This window comes from Staurois parvus, unplaced genomic scaffold, assembly GCF_062004578.1.
Source record: "Staurois parvus isolate SC_StPar_1 unplaced genomic scaffold, SC_StPar_1.0 ptg001242l, whole genome shotgun sequence".
NCBI lineage: Eukaryota > Metazoa > Chordata > Amphibia > Anura > Ranidae > Staurois > Staurois parvus.
This window is the reverse complement of record NW_028319038.1, coordinates 205,936-227,162: the sequence shown is the minus strand read 5'-3', so window position 1 is coordinate 227,162 and position 21,227 is coordinate 205,936. Positions and strand designations below refer to the sequence as shown.

The window sequence follows — 21,227 nt, the reverse complement described above, 5'->3', positions numbered from 1 at the left end:
CCTGGCAACCACGGCACAGCGGAGCGGCGCTTTACGTGCACGTCACCGCAAGCCGGGCGGCGTCCGTGGTGACGTCACTTAATGACGTTGCTTGTTTACGGAAGTGTGGGGTGCTGAGCTGGAAAAATGGAGGACAGGGACCGGCAGGCGCTGAGGAGTAACAGGATGTTGCTGGTCACCTCCATGCAGCTGGGGGACATCTGGGACCCTCTGGTGGAGAGGGGGGTGTTCACCAATGACATGATAGAGGAGATCCAGGTGAGCCCGGATGTTGTCAGCTGTCTCTGGTTACCAAGGATGCACCAGGCTGTTCCTAGAAGTGTCCTTGGTTACCAAGGACACACCAGGCTGTCCCTAGAAGTGTCCCTGGTTACTAAGGATACACCAGACCACCCCTAGAAGTGTCCCTGATTTCAAAGGATACACCAGACTATTCCTAGACGTGTCCCTGGTTACCAAGGATACAAAACTCTGCCCCTAGAAGTGTTCCTGGTTACCATGGACATACCAGGCTGTCTCTAGAAGTGTCCTTGGTTACCATGGACATACTAGGCTGTCTTTAGAAGTGTTGCAGGTTTCTCAGGATACACCAGGCCATCCCTCAAAGTTTCTCTGCTTACTAAGGATACATCAGGCTGTCCCTAGAAGTGCCCCTGATTTCAAAGGATACACCAGACTGTCCCTAGAAGTGTCCCTGGTTACCAAGGATACACCAGGCTGTCCCTAGAGGTGTCCCTGGTTACCAAGGATACACCAGGCTGTCCCTAGAAGTGTCCCTGGTTACCAAGGATACACCAGGCTGTCCCTAGAAGTGTCCCTGGTTACCAAGGATACACCAGGCTGTCCCTAGAAGTGTCCCTGGTTACCAAGGATACACCAGGCTGTCCCTAGAAGTGTCACTGGTTACCAAGGATACACCATACTGTTTCTAAAAGTGTCCCTTGTTTCCATATATACCCCAGGTTGTCCCTAAAAGTGCCTCTGGTTTCCCTTTGAAGTCTAATGGACCAAATCCTCTAATATAATCAAGCCAGCTCTGAAGCATTCGTTATCGGGTACATAGCAGGATGTTTCAGTAACACACTAACACACCACCTGCCTGGTTTTTGCATGTTCTCCCTGTGCCTGCGTGGGTTTCCTCCGGGTACTCCGGTTTCCTCCCACACTCCAAAGACATGCTGGTAGGTTAACTGGCTCCTGTCTAAATGGTCCCTAGTATGTGTATGTATGAATGTGAGTTAGGGACCTTAGATTGTACACCCCTTGAGGGTTAGGGACCTTAGATTGTACGCCCCTTGAGGGTTAGGGACTGATGTGAATGTACAATATATATGTGAAGCCTGGCAGTACTCGGGTTGTTGATTCGAATCCCAACCACAGCACCACCTGCCTGGAGTTTGCATGTTCTCCCTGTGCCTGCGTTGGTTTCCTCCCACACTTCAAAGACATGCTGGTAGGTTAATTGGCTCCTGTCTAAATTGGCCCTAGTATGTGTATGTATGGACCTTAAGATTGTATGCCCCTTGGGGGTGGGGACTGTTGTGAATGTACAATATATATGTGAAGCCTGTTAGTACCTGGGTCGTTGGTTCGAATCCCAACCACGGCACCCCCTGCCTGGTGTTTGCATGTTCTCCCTGTGCCTGTGTGGGTTTCCTTCCACACTCCAAAGACATGCTGGTAGGTGAATTGGATCCTGTCTAAATTGGCCCTAATATGTGTATGTATGAATGTGAGTTAGGGACCTTAGTTTGTACGCTCCTCGGGGGCGGGGACTGATGTGAATGTACAATATATATGTAAAGCGCTGTATAAGTACCTGTAATAAGATGGAGGTAGTAATAGGCATCATTGCCATAGACAGTGTATCTGTTGGCGTCTGTTTTCTCTACTTCTCAGATACAAGACTCATCTGTGGACGACGCATTATACATTTTGGGGGATCTTGCCCAGAGAGTAACACTTTTTTTTTTTTTCTTCCTCTAGAGAGCCGGGATACGCAGAGACCAAGCTCGCCAACTGCTGGTCGAATTGGAGACTCGGGGGAGCCAGGCCTTTGTGCTGTTTGTAGTTTGTTTGAAGGAGACCGGACAGCACAGCCTTGCGGATGCCCTCCAGGGCGGCGGTGGAGGCCATGTGGTAAAACCAGTGCCTGTATCACCAAAACCAGTGCCTGTATCACCAAAACCAGTGCCTGTGACGCCAACACCAACCTCTCATCTTCCTGCGGGGAGACACAAGCCTCCATGTAATTTTTTTCTTCTAAATTTTAATAAAAGTAGTTAAAGCGGTAGTAAACGCATTTAAATAAAATGCACATTTGTGTGCGGCTGGCGTGAAGAGGTTAAAGTGGTTCAAAGACCTCAAGGTCATCTTAATGCATTCTATGTATTAAAGTAAAAAACTTCTCTGCTGCAGGATTCGCCCCCCCTTCTTACCTGAGCCAGATCCAATCCAGCACGCGTGCACAATAGCAGTGGCTCTCGTCGCTGTTATCTCCCTCCTCATTGGGCAGATTGATAGCAACAGGACCCTCTGTGTGAGGTCCCGATCATGTGATCACTGATTGGCCAATCAGTGATCACATGAATAGTAGTAAGCAAGATGTCACTTCTGACATCATTGCTTACTACGTGTGAAATCTGTGAATGATCACAGAGATCACATGGTACAGGGCTATTCACAACAGCCTTGTACCATGTGACAAGCTGTGACCAATCACAGCTCACACAGTAGTTCTCAATGGCTGCAAGAATGCAGCCCGAGAGAAGGATAAATGATTGCTTTTACAGCCTTTATGGGTGTAAAAGCAATCAGTGTAAAAAAAAAAAATAAATAAATCTCCATCACCCCCCACAAGTAGTACAGTGTCACCATGGTGACACTACTGCTAGGGTGACAGTATGTAAAAAAAAAAAAAACCCAAAAAATAAATAATTAAAAAAAATCAAATAAAAATGTAAAAACAATTTTTAGAAAAATTATAATTCTTGGTTATAAACTAATTTGTTTTTGTTTTTTTACTAAAAAGATTATTGAATACATTTTGGTCAAGATTTATGAAGAAAGATTATTTATTTGCAAAATTTTAAAAGAAAAACACTTTTTTTCAAAATGTTTGGACTTTTTCATTTCTATAGCAAAAGAAATAAAAATCCCAGCGGTGAATAAATACCACCAAAATAAAGTTTTATCTGTCTCAAAAAAATGCTAAAAAATTCATATGGGTACAGTGTTGCATGACCGCGCAATTGTCATTCAAAATGTGATAGCTATGAAAGCTGAAAATTGGCCTGGACAGGAAGGGGGGGAAAGTGTCCGGACTGGAAGTGGTTAAAGGCTCCATGTACACTGCAGCTCCTAAACGTTTAGGAGCCGTTCAGCGTTTTTTTCAGCAGCCCCTGAACTCTCCCTAATGTTTTCCTATGTGTCCATGTACACATCGTCATTTACAGGAAATTTGAATTTTGAATGCACCAAACTTGTGTTCAATTCAGTACATTCTGTATATCCCCCTACACCCCATACATCCTGTACATCCAGTAAATCCCCCTACATTCCGTACATCCCCCTACATTCTGTACATCCCCCTACATTCCGTACATCCTCCTACACCCCATACATCCTGTACATCCCCCTACATTCCGTACATCCTCCTACACCCCATACATCCTGTACATCCCCCTACATTCTGTACATCCCCCTACATTCCGTACATCCTCCTACACCCCATACATCCTGTACATCCCCCTACATTCCGTACATCCCCCTACATTCCATACATCCCCCTACATTCTGTACATCCCCCTACATTCCATACATCCCCCTACATTCTGTACATCCCCCTACATTCCATACATCCCCCTACATTCTGTACATCCCCCTACATTCCGTACATCCCCCTACATTCCATACATCCCCCTACATTCTGTACATCCCCCTACATTCCGTACATCCCCCTACATTCCATACATCCCCCTACATTCTGTACATCCCCCTACATTCCGTACATCCTCCTATACCCCATACATCTTGTACATCCTGTACGGCAAGCAGATATTCTGACAGCTCTGCAGGAGACCTGCATGGCATCAGCGAGTACTGGTGCAATGCTTTCCAGGCTCCTGCAGAAAAAAAATAATAAATGCACATTTTTTTTACCTCTAAAAAATGTGCATTTATTAATTTTGTCTAAAAGGTGAACATATCCTTTAAAAATATTTTTGTTCCCAAAATTCCACTTATTCAGCTATTGGATGTAGGACGTGATCGGTGTTTGTACTTTTATATAATACACCTGTAGTGTTGGGTTTTTTTGTGTATTTTTGAAAGGATATAATGACTCCTTTCTGGTATCTGCCATGTTGATGCTCCTTATTGGTGTCGCCGCTCCCACATTATATCCTGATTTTTTTTTTTTTTTAATGCTGCAATAATATTTAACTCTCGTCTTTCCTCAGCTAATCCAGTTGTGAAGACTAAATTACTGGACATAGAAAAGGTTGGTATTGTTTGTACTGTGAGACTTATTTTATAAGTAATTCGCCTATTTTACAAATCGTAATTCAAATACCATTTAATAGAATCTTTAAAGCTGAAGTTTAACTCCTTGTCTGCCATTTATACCCGTCCTGTATGCCAGGGGTAAAGCAAACACAGCTGCTGTTGTAAACTTGGTAATGATTTTTGCGGCTGGCAGTTGGATTTCACGTGAATGATCACTTTTACAGGGCTTGGAAGGTGCCACCCCCCCACCCCCCACCCCACCCCCAGTGCCAGTGTCCATGTTGGTTCCAACCATCCCTCCCACTACCAGCATCCATGGTGGATTACCACACACATACACACACTACCAGCACCCATGGTGGATCTCACCATCCCCCCCTCACTACCATTGCCTGTCACTATTTTCCCCACTACCAGAGTCTGCAGTGGTTCCCACTTTTTGCCCCCACTGGCAGCCCCTGCAGTGGTGCCCACCATTCCCCCCCACTACCAGAGCCCATGATGGTTCCCACTATTTTCCACACTACCAGAATCCATAGTGGTTCCCAGCCCCCTACCCCCACTACTTGAGCTTTCAGCGGTTCCCACCATTCCCACCCCACTACCAGCACCTGCAGTGGTTCCCACCCCACTACCAGCACCTGCAGTGGTTCCCACCATTCCCGCCCCACTACCAGCACCTGCAGTGGTTCCCACCATTCCCGCCCCACTACCAGCACCTGCAGTGGTTCCCACCATTCCCGCCCCACTACCAGCACCTGCAGTGGTTCCCACCCCACTACTCACCACACACACACACACATACACTACCAGCATCCATGGTGGATCTCACCATCCCCTCCTCACTACCATTGCCTTCGGTGGTTGTCACTATTTCCCCCACTACCAGAGCCTGCAGTGGTTCCCACCATTCACGCCCACTGGCAGCTCCTGCTGCGGTTCCCACCATCTCCCCCACTACCAGAGCCCATGATGGTTCCCACTATTTTCCACACTACCAGAATCCATGGTGGTTCCCAGCCCCCCACCCCCACTACCTGAGCCTACAGCAGTTCCCACCCCACTACCAGCACCTGCAATGGTTCCCACCATTCCCACCCCACTTCCAGCACCTGCAGTGATTCCCACCATTCCCACCCCACTACCAGCACCCACAGTAGTTCCCAAAACTCTGCCATTCCTCTTGGTAGCCTAGTTAGTTGAACTTCCACCTCTATAATTAAAAAATCAGGCACAGAAAAACGTAAATAGGCGCAGATCGAAACTTTCATAAGTACTGAACGCTCACAATGAGTTAGGTCTGATCTCCAAGCCCATTTGAGACCGATTCTCTTTAGAATAAAAAAAGTACATTTGAAATTGTATTTCTAGGATTACCCATTGAATTTTGATCCTTGCGGTTATTGCCTCATCATCAATAACATGGAGTTTGCGGAATCCACCGGCCTGTCCTACAGAGCCGGCTCGGACATTGACCGGCAGAAGATGGAGATGCGGATGAGATTGTATCATTTCGAGGTGTCTGTGAAGACTAATCTGAAAGGAATGGTCAGTGCGGTATACTCCTCATATGTTCTATAGAAATGATAATGGTAGATGTGTCGATGGGTCATGATATTGTATCCTTGTCTGCAGGAAATCCACGAGGAGCTCCAGCGTCTGGCTTCCAGAGATCACAGCAAGAGGGACTGCTGCCTGGTCATTATCCTGTCCCATGGCTGTGAGGTGAGAAGCTCATATAGATGTAATATAATGATGAGTAAAGTGTCATTTCAGCTTAAACCTAACTAGCCTTAACCCCTTCCAGTCCGGACACTTCCCCCCCCTTCCAGTCCGGACACTTCCCCCCCCTTCCAGTCCGGACGCTTTCCCCCCCTTCCAGTCCAGACGCTTTCCCCCCCTTCCAGTCCAGACGCTTTCCCCCCCTTCCAGTCCGGACGCTTTCCCCCCCTTCCAGTCCGGACGCTTTCCCCCCCTTCCAGTCCGGACGCTTTCCCCCCCTTCCAGTCCGGACGCTTTCCCCCCCTTCCAGTCCGGACGCTTTCCCCCCTTCCAGTCCGGACACTTTCCCCCCCTTCCAGTCCGGACGCTTTCACCCCCTTCCAGTCTGGACGCTTTCCCCCCCCCTTCCAGTCTGGACGCTTCCCCCCCCCTTCCAGTCTGGACGCTTCCCCCCCCCCCCTTCCAGTCTGGACGCTTCCCCCCCCCCCCTCCAGTCTGGACGCTTCCCCCCCCCCTTCCAGTCCGGACGCTTCCCCCTCCCCTTCCAGTCCGGACGCTTCCCCCCCCCCCTTCCAGTCCGGACGCTTCCCCCCCCCCCTTCCAGTCCGGACGCTTTCCCCCCCTTCCAGTCCGGATGCTTTCCCCCCCTTCCAGTCCGGATGCTTTCCCCCCCTTCCAGTCCGGATGCTTTCACCCCCTTCCAGTCCGGACGCTTTCACCCCCTTCCAGTCCGGACGCTTTCCCCCCCTTCCAGTCCGGACACTTTCCCCCCCTTCCAGTCCGGACACTTTCCCCCCTTCCAGTCCGGACACTTTCACCCCCTTCCAGTCCAGACGCTTTCCCCCCCTTCCAGTCCGGATGCTTTCACTCCCTTCCAGACCAGACACTTTCCCCCCCTTCCAGTCCGGACACTTTCACCCCCTTCCAGTCCGGACACTTTCCCCCCCTTCCAGTCCGGACACTTTCCCCCCCTTCCAGTCCGGACACTTTCCCCCCTTCCAGTCCGGACACTTTCACCCCCTTCCAGTCCAGACGCTTTCACCCCCTTCCAGTCCGGAAACTTTCACCCCCTTCCAGTCCGGACACTTTCCCCCCCTTCCAGTAGTACAGCAAGGGACGTGTAACAGGACTGCCAGTAGTACAGCAAGGGACATGTAACAGGACTGATATGACCACTGTAATTGCGGACAATAGGGTGCGATTTTCAGGTCGTATGACATGCAAACCGCATGCCAAGTCGCACCCAGTGTGACCGGGGACTTCAGATCCTCAGACAGGACAGGGAAGTTATGAAACTGGTGGAGCAGTCATCTATAATAAAGAGTATGTTTCTTGTCAGACTCGACACACGCGGTTTCCGGGCGGGGTTTACGGAACAGACGGCATAAAGATCCCTGTGGAGAGGATTGTCACGTACTTCAATGGTCACAACTGTCCGAGTCTGGGAGGAAAACCAAAGCTGTTCTTCATCCAGGCCTGCGGAGGCGGTAAGGAGATCTCATAGGTGGTTCTTCACGTGGACTTCTTATTGTGATTCACACGTCGCATGAATCCGCAAGTCACTATCAGCATTACAGAGTAATAAATATAATATTTTCAGTGACGAAGGTGGAGGTGAAACCCACTCTTTTGCCTAAAAGTGATCCAAGCGGCTGATTAGCTGATGGATTGCTTTTAGAAGCAGCAGGAGGGGTCCCCAGGGTTAACCACCATCCCCCCCAACCAAGTGTCCTCCACTGAGAGGCCCGGCATCCGATCTGGCGGTTGTGGCTGCTGGCCATAGAGGTGAAGAGAGACCAGATCGTCTCTGATCACTTCTGTGATTTAGGAGGCCGGAAGTGACATCATGATGTCTCTTTTGACTTAGCCTGATGTAAACACTGACCTTTTTTTTTGGGGGGGGGGGACATCAGATCAATGTTTTTTGTTTTTATTTATTTTTTGTTGTTTTTTTTTAATCAAATGTTTTCAAGAGTAGAGGAGAGATCTGGGGTGTTGGGTCTTCTAGACCCCAGATTTCCATAAAGAGGACCTGTCATGCTTTATTTCTATCACAAAGGATTTCTTGTGATGGCAATTAAAGTGATCCAAAAAAAATGTAAAAATGAGAACGCATGCGTAGCTTGCGCCCACATATGTATACACAGGGGTGGACTGACAACTCATGGGGCCCCTTGGCAATTGGGGATCATGGGGCCCCTGTGTCATCGCCCACACTCAAAACACATCCAAAAGAGCCCATAAAAGGTACCAGGGGCATTTTATGGGGCCCCCTACTGACCCCGGGCCCTTGGGCAGTGCCTGAGTTCTCGAATGGTCAGTCCGCCCCTGCGATGTTCACACCACATATGTGAGGTATTGCCAAGAACATTTTAGCGAGAGCAATAATTCTAGTGCTGGACCTCCTCTGTAGCTCTAAACTGGTAACCTGTAAAAGCGTCGCCTAGGGAGATTTTTTTTAAGTACCGTAGTTTGGCGCCATTCCACAATTTTAAAGTGTGACATATTTGGTATCTATTTACTCATCTTTTATATTTTACCAAAAGTTTGGGTTATGTATTGTGGTTTTTTTGCATTGAAATTCATTAAAGTGTATTTTTTCTCCCCCAAAAAATGCATTTGAGAAACCACGTCCACACATAAAAATTGCAACGACCACCATTTTTTCTCTAGGGCCTCTGCTAAAAAAAAATATATAATGTTTAGGGGTTCTAAGTCATTTACTAGCAAAAAAAATGCTGATTTTTTTAATTATAAATTAAAAGTGTCAGAAAAGGCCGGGTCTTTAACCACTTCCAGTCCGGACACTTTCCCCCCCTTCCAGTCCGGACACTTTCCCCCCCTTCCAGTCCGGACACTTTCCCCCCCTTCCAGTCCGGACACTTTCCTCCCCTTCAGTCCGGACACTTTCCCCCCCTTCCAGTCCGGACACTTTCCCCCCCTTCCAGTCCGGACTCTTTCACCCCCTTCCAGTCCGGACACTTTCCCCCCCCTTCCAGTCCGGACACTTTCCCCCCCTTCCAGTCCGGACTCTTTCACCCCCTTCCAGTCCGGACACTTTCCCCCCCCTTCCAGTCCGGACGCTTTCCCCCCCTTCCAGTCCGGACGCTTTCCCCCCCTTCCAGTCCGGACGCTTTCCCCCCTTCCAGTCTGGACACTTTCCCCCCCTTCCAGTCCGGACACTTTCCCCCCCTTCCAGTCCGGACACTTTCCCCCCCTTCCAGTCCGGACACTTTCCCCCCCTTCCAGTCCGGACACTTTCACCCCCTTCCAGTGTAGACACTTTCCCCCCCTTCCAGTCCGGACACTTTCCCCCCCTTCCAGTCCGGACACTTTCCCCCCTTCCAGTCCGGACACTTTCCCCCCCTTCCAGTCCGGACACTTTCCCCCCCTTCCTGTCCGGGGACACTTCCCCCCCCTTCCAGTCCGGACACTTTCCCCCCCTTCCTGTCCGGGGACACTTCCCCCCCTTCCAGTCCGGACACTTTCCCCCCCTTCCAGTCCGGACACTTTCCCCCCCTTCCAGTCCGGACACTTTCACCCCCTTCCAGTCCGGACACTTTCCCCCCCTTCCAGTCCGGACACATTCCCCCCCTTCCAATCCGGACACTTTCACCCCTTCCAGTCCGGACACTTTCACCCCTTCCAGTCCGGACACTTTCACCCCCTTCCTGTCCAGGCCAATTTTCAGCGCTATCACACTTTGAATGACAATTGCGCGGTCATGCAACACTGTACCCATATGAATTTTTTAGCATTTTTTGAGACAGATAAAACTTTATTCTGGTGGTATTTATTCACCGCTGGGATTTTTTTTTTGCTATATAAATGAAATAGTCCAAACATTTTGAAAAAAATTGTTTTTCTTATAAAATTTTGCAAATAAATCTTTCTTCAAAAATCTTGGCCAAAATGTATTCTGTTATCTTTTTAGCAAAAAAAAATAAAATAACCCAAATTAGTTTTTTTTTTTTTTACATACTGTCACCGTAGTGGCACTGTACTACTTGTGGGGGTGTTATGAAGTTTTGTTTTTTTTTTTTTACACTGATTGCTTTTATACCCATAAAGGCTGTAAAAGCAATCATTTATCCTTCTCTCTGGCTGCATTCCTGCAGCCATTGAGAAATACTGTGTGAGCTGTGATTGGTCACAGCTTGTCACATGGTACAAGGCTGTTGTGAATGGCCCTGTACCATGTGATCTCTGTGATCATTCACAGATTTCACACGTAGTAAGCAATGATGTCAGAAGTGACATCTTGCTTACTACTCTTCATGTGATTGGCCAAATAGTGATCACATGATCGGGACCTCACACAGAGGTCCCGTACAACGATCGGTGTTCCACTGTGTCCGGAGGACACAACAGGCACCAGATTGCGGTGCTGCGCACTCCCAGGGAGTGCGCACAAGCAGGGGGCAGGGAGGACATTTATAAACGGCCACCCGACCCTGCACTGCTCCTGTCCGCCCGTTTATATACATGAGCTGGACGGGAAGTGGTTAAAGGGTTAGTTCACCTTCACCAAAGAACTGCCAATGCAGGTAAGGGGCGTCTGTGGATAAAAACAAACTGTGTTTCTCTTTGTCTGTCCATGGTCTGGGAAGGCAAAGAATCCGAGGTTTCCCCAAGAGTTGGTTGCCCCAGGGGTGCTCTTAGCAGCACTTGGCCCCGAGAACCCCATAATGTTTGGAAAGGCACATGGTCACCACACTGAAGGTGTTCTGCACTAGGCCCAGGGGCGGACTCACCATTTGGGCTCTCGGGCACTGCCCGAGGGCCTGGGGTCAGTAGGGGGCCCCATGAGATGCCCCTGGTACCTTTCATAGGCTTTTTTTGGTGTGGTTTGAGTGTGGGCGAGGACACAGGGGCCCCATGATCCCCTATTGCCCATGAGTTGTCAGTCCGCCCCTGACTAGGCCTCTTTGGGCTAGGCCTTTTGGCTAAGTCCATGGCAGTTTTTTAGCTACCAGGCCCCAGGGTCTAGCCTATGCACAATGCACGGGCAATATTTATTTGTTTTTTGTTTTTCCCTTTGTGTTTTGTCGCTTTGCACTCTTGTTTGTGTTTCTTTCACTGGATGGAGGGTGTGAGACCTCAGGCCTACCCTGAAGTCTAGGGGGAGATGGTGTGGCCATTAGGTTCCTTCGTCCCCTAAACCAGGGGGTCTCTCTTCAGGAGAGCCCCTCACCCAGTATTTGTTGGCCGGCTTCGGCTGGCCATGAGGAGAAGGGTCCACCAGGCCTTTTGGCCAGGTGGACCATGTTTAGAAACAACTGGCAACCACCCCCGTAACTGGCCTATGCAGCTAGGAGCACGTGGAAGGATGATGTATTTCAAAACACAACAAACAAAAATTCCCAATTGCAGGCTGACAGGTGAGCAGGAAATTTTTGTTGTTCTTTGGACCATGTTCGAACCTTGTCCCTGTTGGTACTGTCCCACTCCTTTGGGGGTGGACAAGAGACACACCCGTCAGTGCACTTCATTGTATGTGTGCTCATGCTCATTTGTACACTTACCTTTTTTTTTGGGGGGGGGGGGGGGGTTCGTTTTTGTGCACCACATTAAAGGAAAAAAAAAAAACTGGCGGCTCAATCCACATAAAGAAACAGGCCATTCATGGTGTATGGGCCTCAGCACCCACATGAATGATGTCTTATGGTAGATTTTGTTTGGAAATTTGGAAAATGAATATTTGAAGTCACTTTTGTAACTGATGAGTCTTTTATTGAAAAACTCATTATTTGATTTTTTGTTTTTTTGTTTCAAAGATCAGAAAGATAGAGGCATAGCGGTGGAATCTGCAGACCTCCCTGGGAAATTTGACAATTGTTCCTTGCAATCTGATGCCACTCCTGTCCGTCCTGGTGAGGAAGATGGAGACGAAACGGATGCAGTGGCGAGCCTGCCCACCTCCAGTGATATTCTGGTGTCCTATTCGACCTTTCCAGGTTTGCATATATCACAGTTGTAAGGCCGGGGTCAGCAAGCCATTGATCGCGGGAAGTTGGCAGGTAGATCACGATCAGGGCTGTGCCGATGCTCACCCCCTCCCCCCCCAGCCTCTGCTGCTCTCCTTTTAATAGCAGAGCAGAGTTACAAAACTGTGATGGTGGATGGGTGCTGCTTTATTTAACTCTGCAAGTTAACCAGCAGGTGATTGGTTGCTAGGCGGTCCTAGTAACCAATCATCAACTTGTTAACATGAAAAGTTAACTCTGGCAGCTCCCACCCTCCATCCAGCACGGTGCTGCCTCTCATTGCGCTCTGATGTACATCTGGTGTAACGTAGGAGAGATGTACTTATGGATGTGTGTTGTGAAAGGGGCCAATATCACTACTTGTGGGAGACAGAGAACACTCCTTTGGGTGGGGTGGGGCAGGGGGCATGGTACAATACTATTGGGGGGGAGGCAGAGGATATTGCTATGGGGGGGATCGGAAGATTTGAAGCAGGGCTGAGGACACCACTGTGTGGGGGATCAGAAGATTTGAAGTGGGGCAGAGGACACTACTGTGTGGGGGATCGGAAGATTTGAAGCAGGGCTGAGGACACTACTGTGTGGGGGATCAGAAGATTTGAAGTGGGGCAGAGGACACTACTGTGTGGGGGATCGGAAGATTTGAAGTGGGGCAGAGGACACCACTATGTGGGGGATCTGAAGATTTGAAGTGGGGCAGAGGACACCACTGTGTGGGGGATCAGATTATTTGAAGCGGGGCAGGGGACACCACTGTGTGGGGGATCGGCAGATTTGAAGCGGGGCAGGGGACACCACTGTGTGGGGGGTCGGAAGATTTGAAGCGAGGCAGAGGACACTACTGTGTGGGGGATTGGAAGATTTGAAGCGGGGCAGAGGACACCACTGTGTGGGGGATCGGAAGATTTGAAGCGGGGCAGAGGACACCACTGTGTGGGTATCGGCAGATTTGAAGCGGGGCAGAGGACACCACTGTGTGGGGGATCAGAAGATTTGAAGCGGGGCAGAGGACACCACTGTGTGGGGGATCAGAAGATTTGAAGCGGGGCAGAGGACACCACTGTGTGGGGGATCGGAAGATTTGAAGCGGGGCAGAGGACACCACTGTGTGGGTATCGGAAGATTTGAAGCGGGGCAGAGGACACCACTGTGTGGGTATCGGAAGATTTGAAGCGGGGCAGAGGACACCACTGTGTGGGTATCGGAAGATTTGAAGCGGGGCAGAGGACACCACTGTGTGGGTATCGGAAGATTTGAGCGGGGCAGAGGACACCACTGTGTTCTTCATGATGTCTTTTTGTTTATCTGTGTTGTCCAGGTAGATCTCAACCTCTAAAAGGCCCACTCCTGGTTTAAGGCCTTACAGGTGTGGAGGAACTACAGCCAATAGGCCCCACTATGAATGTGTTCTTCCTGACAAGAAGGGATCTGTTGCTTTGCTGGCTAGTGGCAGGTTTTATTTTAAAAACTGTACTTTTTATTTTTTCTCAAGCTGTCAATCCTTCTATCAGGTTACGTTTCCTGGCGCGATAAGAAGAGCGGATCATGGTATGTGGAGACGCTAGATGAAGTCCTGGAAAACTACGCTACGTCTTTAGACCTGCAGACTCTGTTGGTCATGGTTAGTGTGTCCCCAGTTGTGTTTTTTTGCGTTTGCCGTTACATGGGCAATGCACAGCCTTTCGCCCACCATATAAGGTAATGACGGGCGCAAGGCTGTTCTCTTGTTCTGGGAGGACGTCATATGACGTCCTCCTACTCTAACCGCGCATGCGTAGCTCCGGGAGCGCGCAGCGCGGCAATCGGCGGTGCGCTGTGTCCGAGAGACACAGCGGATCACTGATCAACGGAAAGAGCCGAAGATGTCAGCTCGGTCATGTGATCAGCTGTGTCCAATCACAGCTGATCGCATGTAAACAGGGAAATGCCAGTTATTGGCAGTCCTCTCCTCACGAGCTGTCACGCTGACAGAGGAGAGGAGAGCCGGTAATCTGCATCCCTCAGAGGGGACATGTACACTGATCATCAGGGCACTGATGATCAGTGTAGCCACAGCAGTGCCACCTGTCAGTGTCCATCAATGCCAGTTGTCATTGCCTATCAATGCCACCTGCCAGTGCCCATAGGTGCCACATCAATGTCATATATCAGTGCCCATCTGAGCTGCCTTTCAGTGTCACCTATCTGTGCCAGTCAGTGCCACCTATCAATGCCAGTCAGTGCCGCCTAACAGTGCCAGTCAGTGCCGCCTAACAGTGCCAGTCAGTGCCGCCTAACAGTGCCAGTCAGTGCCGCCTATCAGTGCCAGTCAGTGCCGCCTATCAGTGCCATATATGAATGCTGCCTTTTAGTGCTCATCAGTGATGCCTATCAATGCCCATCAGTGCCACCTACCAGTGCCTCCTCATCAGTACTCATCAGTGCAGCATATCAGTGCCCATCACTGCAGTCTAATTAGCGCACATCAGTGAAGGAGAAAAATCACTTATTAATAAAATTTTATAACAAAAACTAAGAAAAAACTTCTTTTTTTTTTTTTAATTTTAAGTTGTTTTTTTATTTGTTTAGCAAAAAATTAAAAACCCAGAGGTGATTAACTAGTTGCCGACCGCAGATAGCCGAATGACGGCTTCACTGCGGCCGGCCAGTTCTGGGTGGACGTCATATGACGTCCCCCCCAGAACGCGCTCTCCTGCGCGCCCCAGGGGGCGCGCACCCGGCGATCTCCGTGATCGCTGTGTCCTACGGACACAGCTGATCACGTGATGTGGTAAAAGGCCGATCCCAGCGGCCTTTTACCACGTGATCAGCGGTGTCCAATGACACGCTGATCACAGGGAAATGCAAGTGCCGGTTCTCGGCTGCACTTTCCTCACGCTGTCAGATCGTGAGGAAAGTACTGCCGAGAACCGGCAGTTGTCACAGCGGGGATCGGCACCGATCATCAGGGCACTGATGATCAGTGCCCTGATGATCGGTGCCCAGCAGTGCACCCACTAGCTCCGCCCACCTGTGCCCAGCAGATCACCCACCTGTGCCCAGCAGTGCACCCACCTGTGCCACTCTGCAGTGTCACACACCTGTGGCCAGAAGGGCCACCCACCTGTGCCCAGAAGTGCCACCCACCTGTGCCCACCCACCTGTGCCCACCCACCAGTGCTGCCCACCAGTGCCACCCACCAGTGCAGCCCAGCAGTGCTGCCAGTCAGTGCCACCAGTCAGTGCCCAGGGGTTGTGCCAGTCAGTGCCTCCAGTCAGTGCCCAGCAGTGATGCCAGTCAGTGCCGTCTATCAGTACCCATCATCAGTGTCACCTATCAGTGCCGCCTATCAGTGCTGCATATTAGTGCCGCCTATCCGTGACACCTCATTAGTGCTGCCTATCAGTGCCCTTTAGTGCTGCCTATCAGTGCCCGTCAGTGCTGCCTATCAGTGCCCATCAGTGCTGCCTCATCAACGCACATCAGTGAAGGAGAAAAAATACCTGTTTGAAAAATTTTATAATAGAAACAAAGAAATTTTTTTTTTTTTCAAATTTTTTGCAATTTTTTTATTTATAGCGCAAAAAGTAAAGCGCCCAGTGGCAATTAAATACCACCAAAAGAAAGCTCTATTTGTGAGAAAAAAATGATCAAAATTTCATATGGGTACAATGTTGCATGACCGCGCAATTGTCAATCAAAGTGCGGCAGCGCTGAAAGCTGAAAATTGGCCTGGTAAGGAAGGGGGTATAAGTGCCTGGTAGGCGAGGGGTTAATAACCACCAAAATAAAGCTCTATCTGTCTCAAAAAATGATAAAAATTTCATATGGGTACAGTGTTGCATGACCGCGCAATTGTCATTCAAAGTGCGACAGCGCTGAAAGCTGAGAACTGGCCTGGGCAGGAAGGGGGGTATAAATGTCCTGTAGGCGAGGGGTTAAAGGATAAGATCACCTTTAGTAACATGTTACATGTTATACCTGTGTTCTGGGTGTAACGTGTTACTACAGCAGCAGCCCCGCTCCCCCTGATCCCCCATCGTGACAAGTTGCAGGTGGCTATGTTCAGCATCATCCAGAACAATTGAGTATTCTGGGCTGCAGGAGTAAGACAAATGGTCACATGTTGTATTTGCTTATTTTCTTGCTTTGCAGCACATATGTGTTTGAAGTATGTTTTGTTTTTTTGTTTTTTTTATTTACCTGTGCAGGTGGCAAATGTTGTATCAACAAAAGGAACATATAAACAGATCCCTGGATACTTCAATTTCCTTCGCAAGAGGTTCTTCTTTAAAACGAATTAGAGAAGATTTCGTTTTTGGTTCTGTATTGACGCCTCAATCATGGGATCGTCCTGCGGCTGTGGACTTTACTGACACCCTCCCAGGAGCTTCTGTATGACAGGTGCCATCATTTCGGGATCCGGCTAGGTCTCTGATATCCTAAGAATACAATCAGCTTTCTTTTCTTTTTTTTATTCTGGATATGTTAAAGATTTGTGCACCTTTTCATATTTTCTTCGCTTTATTATTTGTAGCAGAGGACTTTACAAATGATGTGCGTGGTTTTACATCGTCCTTTTTTTTTTTTTCTACAGCAGGGGTGCTCAACCTTGGAACCCTCTGATGTGGCCCTCAACCTCAAACCAGGGAAGTGTATGCATCCCGTTGATCTTGACCTGGGCTTTGCCGACCCGCCATTCCTGGGCATCAGAGTGCATTGAGCCGGTGCTGGTAGTGGAGGAAGCTGGAGCTTCCTATGTAGCGTCGGCTCCTGTCCATGGTGACGTGATACCAAGTGCACTTTGCCTGGGACCTTTCTAGCAGCCTGGAGACAGAAGCTGGAAAAGGAAAAGGTCAGTGTATTAACCCTTTCACTGCCAGCTCCGGACATTGTACAGACCTGACAGCAGGGGGGGTTTACACCAATCCAGTGGCTGCAGCCACCAGGATTGTGTGTAAAACTGACAGGCAGACTTTTGCCTGTGGGGTAGAAGCATTCTGACTGCTACGCTGACGCTAGATTGCTTCCACACTTCCCCAGTTATGCCCCCCACGCCCCCACCATGTGTTCCAGGCTCGGCTTGCCCATCTGCGCGCCCAGGGCAAGTGTATTAACCTTTTCACTGCCAGCTCTGGACATTATACAGACCTGACAGCAGGGGGGGTTTACACACAATCCAGTGGCTGCAGCCACCAGGATTGTGTGTAAAACTGACAGGCAGACTTTTGCCTGTCGGGTAGAAGCATTCTGACTGCTACGCTGACGCCAGATTGCTTCCACACATCCCCAGTTATGCCCCCCACGCCCCCACCATGTGTTCCAGGCTCGGCTTGCCCATCTGCGCGCCCAGGGCCAACACGGCGGGTGCCGGTGGGTGGAGGGGAGGGAAGGGAGCAGACACACGTCCGCTCTCCTCTTCTTGCTGTGATCCGGAAAGCGATGTGTATGACGTCACTTCCCCCAGCTAGAATAGCCAGGAAGGAATGTATTGCAATGTAATCTGCATTGCAACACATTCGGTGGAGACATCGGGGATTTGTTAGACCCTGCATGTCTCATTAAAGGGAACCTGTCAATAAAAAAATCGTGATGGAAAAAAAAAATAAATCTTCATAACCCCCCACAAGTAGTACAGTGTCACTATGGTGACCCTGTACTGCTAGGGTGACAGTATGTAAAAAAAAAACATAAATAATAATATAAAAAAAAAAATAAAAATGTAAAAACTATTTTTAAAAAATTACAATTTTTGGTTATAAACTAATTTGGGTTATTTTTTTATTTTTTTTTTTGCTAAAAAGATAACTGAATACATTTTGGCCAAGATTTATGATGAAAGATTATTTATTTGCAAAATTTTATAAGAAAAACACTTATTTTCAAAATGTTTGGACTTTTTCATTTATATAGCAAAAAAAAAAAAAAAAAATCCCAGCGGTGAATAAATACCACCAAAAAAAGTTTTATCTGTCTCAAAAAAATGCTAAAAAATTCATTCAGGTACGGTGTTGCATGACCGCGCAACTGTCATTCAAAGTGTGATAGTGCTGAAAGCTGAAAATTGACCTGGACAGGAAGGGGATGAAAGTGTCCCGACTGGAAGGGGGTGAAAGTGTCCCGACTGGAAGGGGGTGAAAGTGTCCGGACATGAAGTGGTTAAACATGTGGAAAAAAAATCAAATGGCTCTGGCAGTGAAAAGGTTAAACAACACAGACACTGCACTTTTGCAATGGCCATATTAGAACCTATAAAGGGGTAACAACTATCAGGCTGCTTTCACACTGATCCACGGGTGCAGCTTTCCTGCGAGTGAGCTGCACCGAGCCATAGACTTCTATTATATCCTGCGGGTGAGCTGCACAGAGCCATAGACTTCTATTATATCCTGCGGGTGAGCTGCACAGAGCCATAGACTTCTATTATATCCTGCGGGTGAGCTGCACAGAGCCATAGACTTCTATTATATCCTGCGGGTGAGCTGCACAGAGCCATAGACTTCTATTATATCCTGTGCGTGAGCTGCACAGAGCCATAGACTTCTATTATATCCTGCGGGTGAGCTGCACGAGCCATAGACTTCTATTATATCCTGCGGGTGAGCTGCACCGAGCCATAGACTTCTATTATATCCTGCGGGTGAGCTGCACAGAGCCATAGACTTCTATTATATCCTGCGGGTGAGCTGCACAGAGCCATAGACTTCTATTATATCCTGCGGGTGAGCTGCACCGAGCCATAGACTTCTATTATATCCTGCGGGTGAGCTGCCCAGAGCCATAGACTTCTATTATATCCTGCGGGTGAGCTGCACAGAGCCATAGACTTCTATTATATCCTGCGGGTGAGCTGCACGAGCCATAGACTTCTATTATATCCTGCGGGTGAGCTGCACAGAGCCATAGACTTCTATTATATCCTGCGGGTGAGCTGCACAGAGCCATAGACTTCTACTATATCCTGCGGGTGAGCTGCACAGAGCCATAGACTTCTATTGTATCCTGCGGGTGAGCTGCACCGAGCCATAGACTTTTATTATATCCTGCGGGTGAGCTGCACCGAGCCATAGACTTTTATTATATCCTGCGGGTGAGCTGCACCGAGCCATAGACTTCTATTATATCCTGCGGGTGAGCTGCACCGAGCCATAGACTTCTATTATATCCTTCGAGTTTGGTGCACTTTCTGTGCGTCAGTTGAGGGGGCATGGAACAATAAGGACTTGTTTACATTTGCAGATTGGGAGGTGGTAAAACCACATAGTTGAGATGTGTTTTTAAAGCACCCCCCCCAAACCACTGGTGTAATGTCAGGGGTTGCAATGGAGACCCCGCCCCATTCTCCAGGGGACCCTTGCGGCCTCCCTGTCACATTCTCTTTTACACTGGAGAGGCTGTGGGGGTGGCCTATACAGGAACCGATCCTCGCCATATTCCTCCTGCAACCACTAAAAGTCGGCTTCTCCTTCTCTACCTCCCGCCAGCATTCAGCGGCGGCAGGAGGAAAAAATGTTCACTATGCTATTCAAAATAAAAAGTATGAAATTCTGAGCCATTTCATTTCATTGTGGCCCGCCACCGGTCAACAAATCACTTGAGTGGCCCTCGCTCTTCAGCAGGTTGAGCACCCCTGGTCTGCAGTCTTACTTATCAAGAGACCTGACCGCACCGACAGCTGGGCCGCGTCTCACGCTGGAATGGCACCTTCAGACTGGATCAGCCTTTTCCATCCTTTGTAAAGGGCAGGTATTGAGTCCCTTCAGCCTAAGCACTTTCCAACCATCATGGATGAACTGAACTGTTTTGTATGTTTTTTTTATTAAAAAATAAAATGTTTTTTGAAGATGAAGTTTATTCTGTTTATGTTTTACCTTCTCTGTTTCCTCCCCCCGCCTACCTCATCAACATGTAAAAGACATTTTTCCTCCTATTTACCGACCAACCACAGTACTTTTACTGCAGCTGGGGGGGCGGGATCTACTGGCGACGTACCGGTCTGTAAAAGGGAAAAAGAAGCGCCTCTAAGTGCAGCAGAACCAGTTTAACCACTAACCGCCCAGCCACTGTATAAAAACGGTGGCAGGGCGGCACGGCTGGGCAAAAGCACGTTTTAAAATGGGCTGTTTCAAAACAGGTAGGGGGCGCGCGCGAGGCGCGCCGCCGCCCTACCTTCACCGCCGATCTCAGCCGCGGGTGTCAGTCGCCGGGTCACAGCCGGTTATTATCAGCTGTGTCCCGCCGATTAGCGGCAATCACTGACACAGAGCAGGGCTGCAGTAGCTCTGCTTTCTGTCAGTTCCCTGATAGTTCCTGACAAGCTGACCAGGAGAAAAGAGTTTCTCTGTCCCGATCAGCGTGCTGTGTCTCCCTGCAGTACACACCCCCTCCCCCTAGTAAAACACTCCCCCTCACACAGTTAACCCTTTCAGTGCAAAAAAAAGTTAATCCCTTCCTCCCCAGTGCCATTAGTACAGTGTCAGTGTTTTTTTTTTTTTTGCACTGATCACTGTATTGGTGTTACTGGGGATGTCAGTGACCCCAAGTCAGTTCCCCCCAGTGTCAGAATGTGCGCCGCAGTCCCGCCATAAGTCGCTGATCGCCGCCATTATTAGTATAAAAAAAAATTAAAAATCTCGGTATCTTTCATGCCATTTGTAAACGCTATAACTTTCACGTAAACCAATTAATTTACACGTATTGGGTTTTGTTTTAGCAAAGACGTCGCAGAATGCATTTTGGCAGAACTTTATGAGGAAATTTGATTTTTAACATTTTTTTTACTGGACATGTTTTATAGCAAAAAGTACAAAATATAGTTTTTCTCAAAATTGTCAGCCTTTTTTTTTTTTTTATAGCGCAAAAAATAACGCACAGGCGATCAAATACCACCGAAAGAAAGCTCTATTTCTGTGAAAAAAAGACATAAATTTTATTTATGTACCGTATTGCATGACCGCGCAATTGTCCGTTAAAGTAGCACAGCGCTGTATAGCAAAAAAATGGCGTAAATTTCAGTATTTATACCATAGTTT

At 48.7% G+C, this 21,227-nt stretch overlaps 1 protein-coding gene across 1 annotated transcript; it reads left to right on the top strand.

Annotated features, from left to right (window-relative positions):
• Window positions 1–87: 87 nt before the first annotated feature.
• CASP9 (caspase 9) lies at window positions 88–20,044 on the top strand. The gene is made up of 9 exons (XM_089660428.1): window positions 88–258; window positions 1,987–2,248; window positions 4,461–4,501; window positions 5,878–6,054; window positions 6,142–6,231; window positions 7,568–7,715; window positions 12,006–12,185; window positions 13,727–13,836; window positions 16,407–20,044. The coding sequence occupies exons 1-9, from the start codon at window positions 127–129 to the stop codon at window positions 16,497–16,499; spliced, it is 1,233 nt and encodes a 410-aa protein (XP_089516554.1). The 5' UTR covers window positions 88–126; the 3' UTR covers window positions 16,500–20,044.
• The last annotated feature ends 1,183 nt before the right edge of the window (window positions 20,045–21,227 follow it).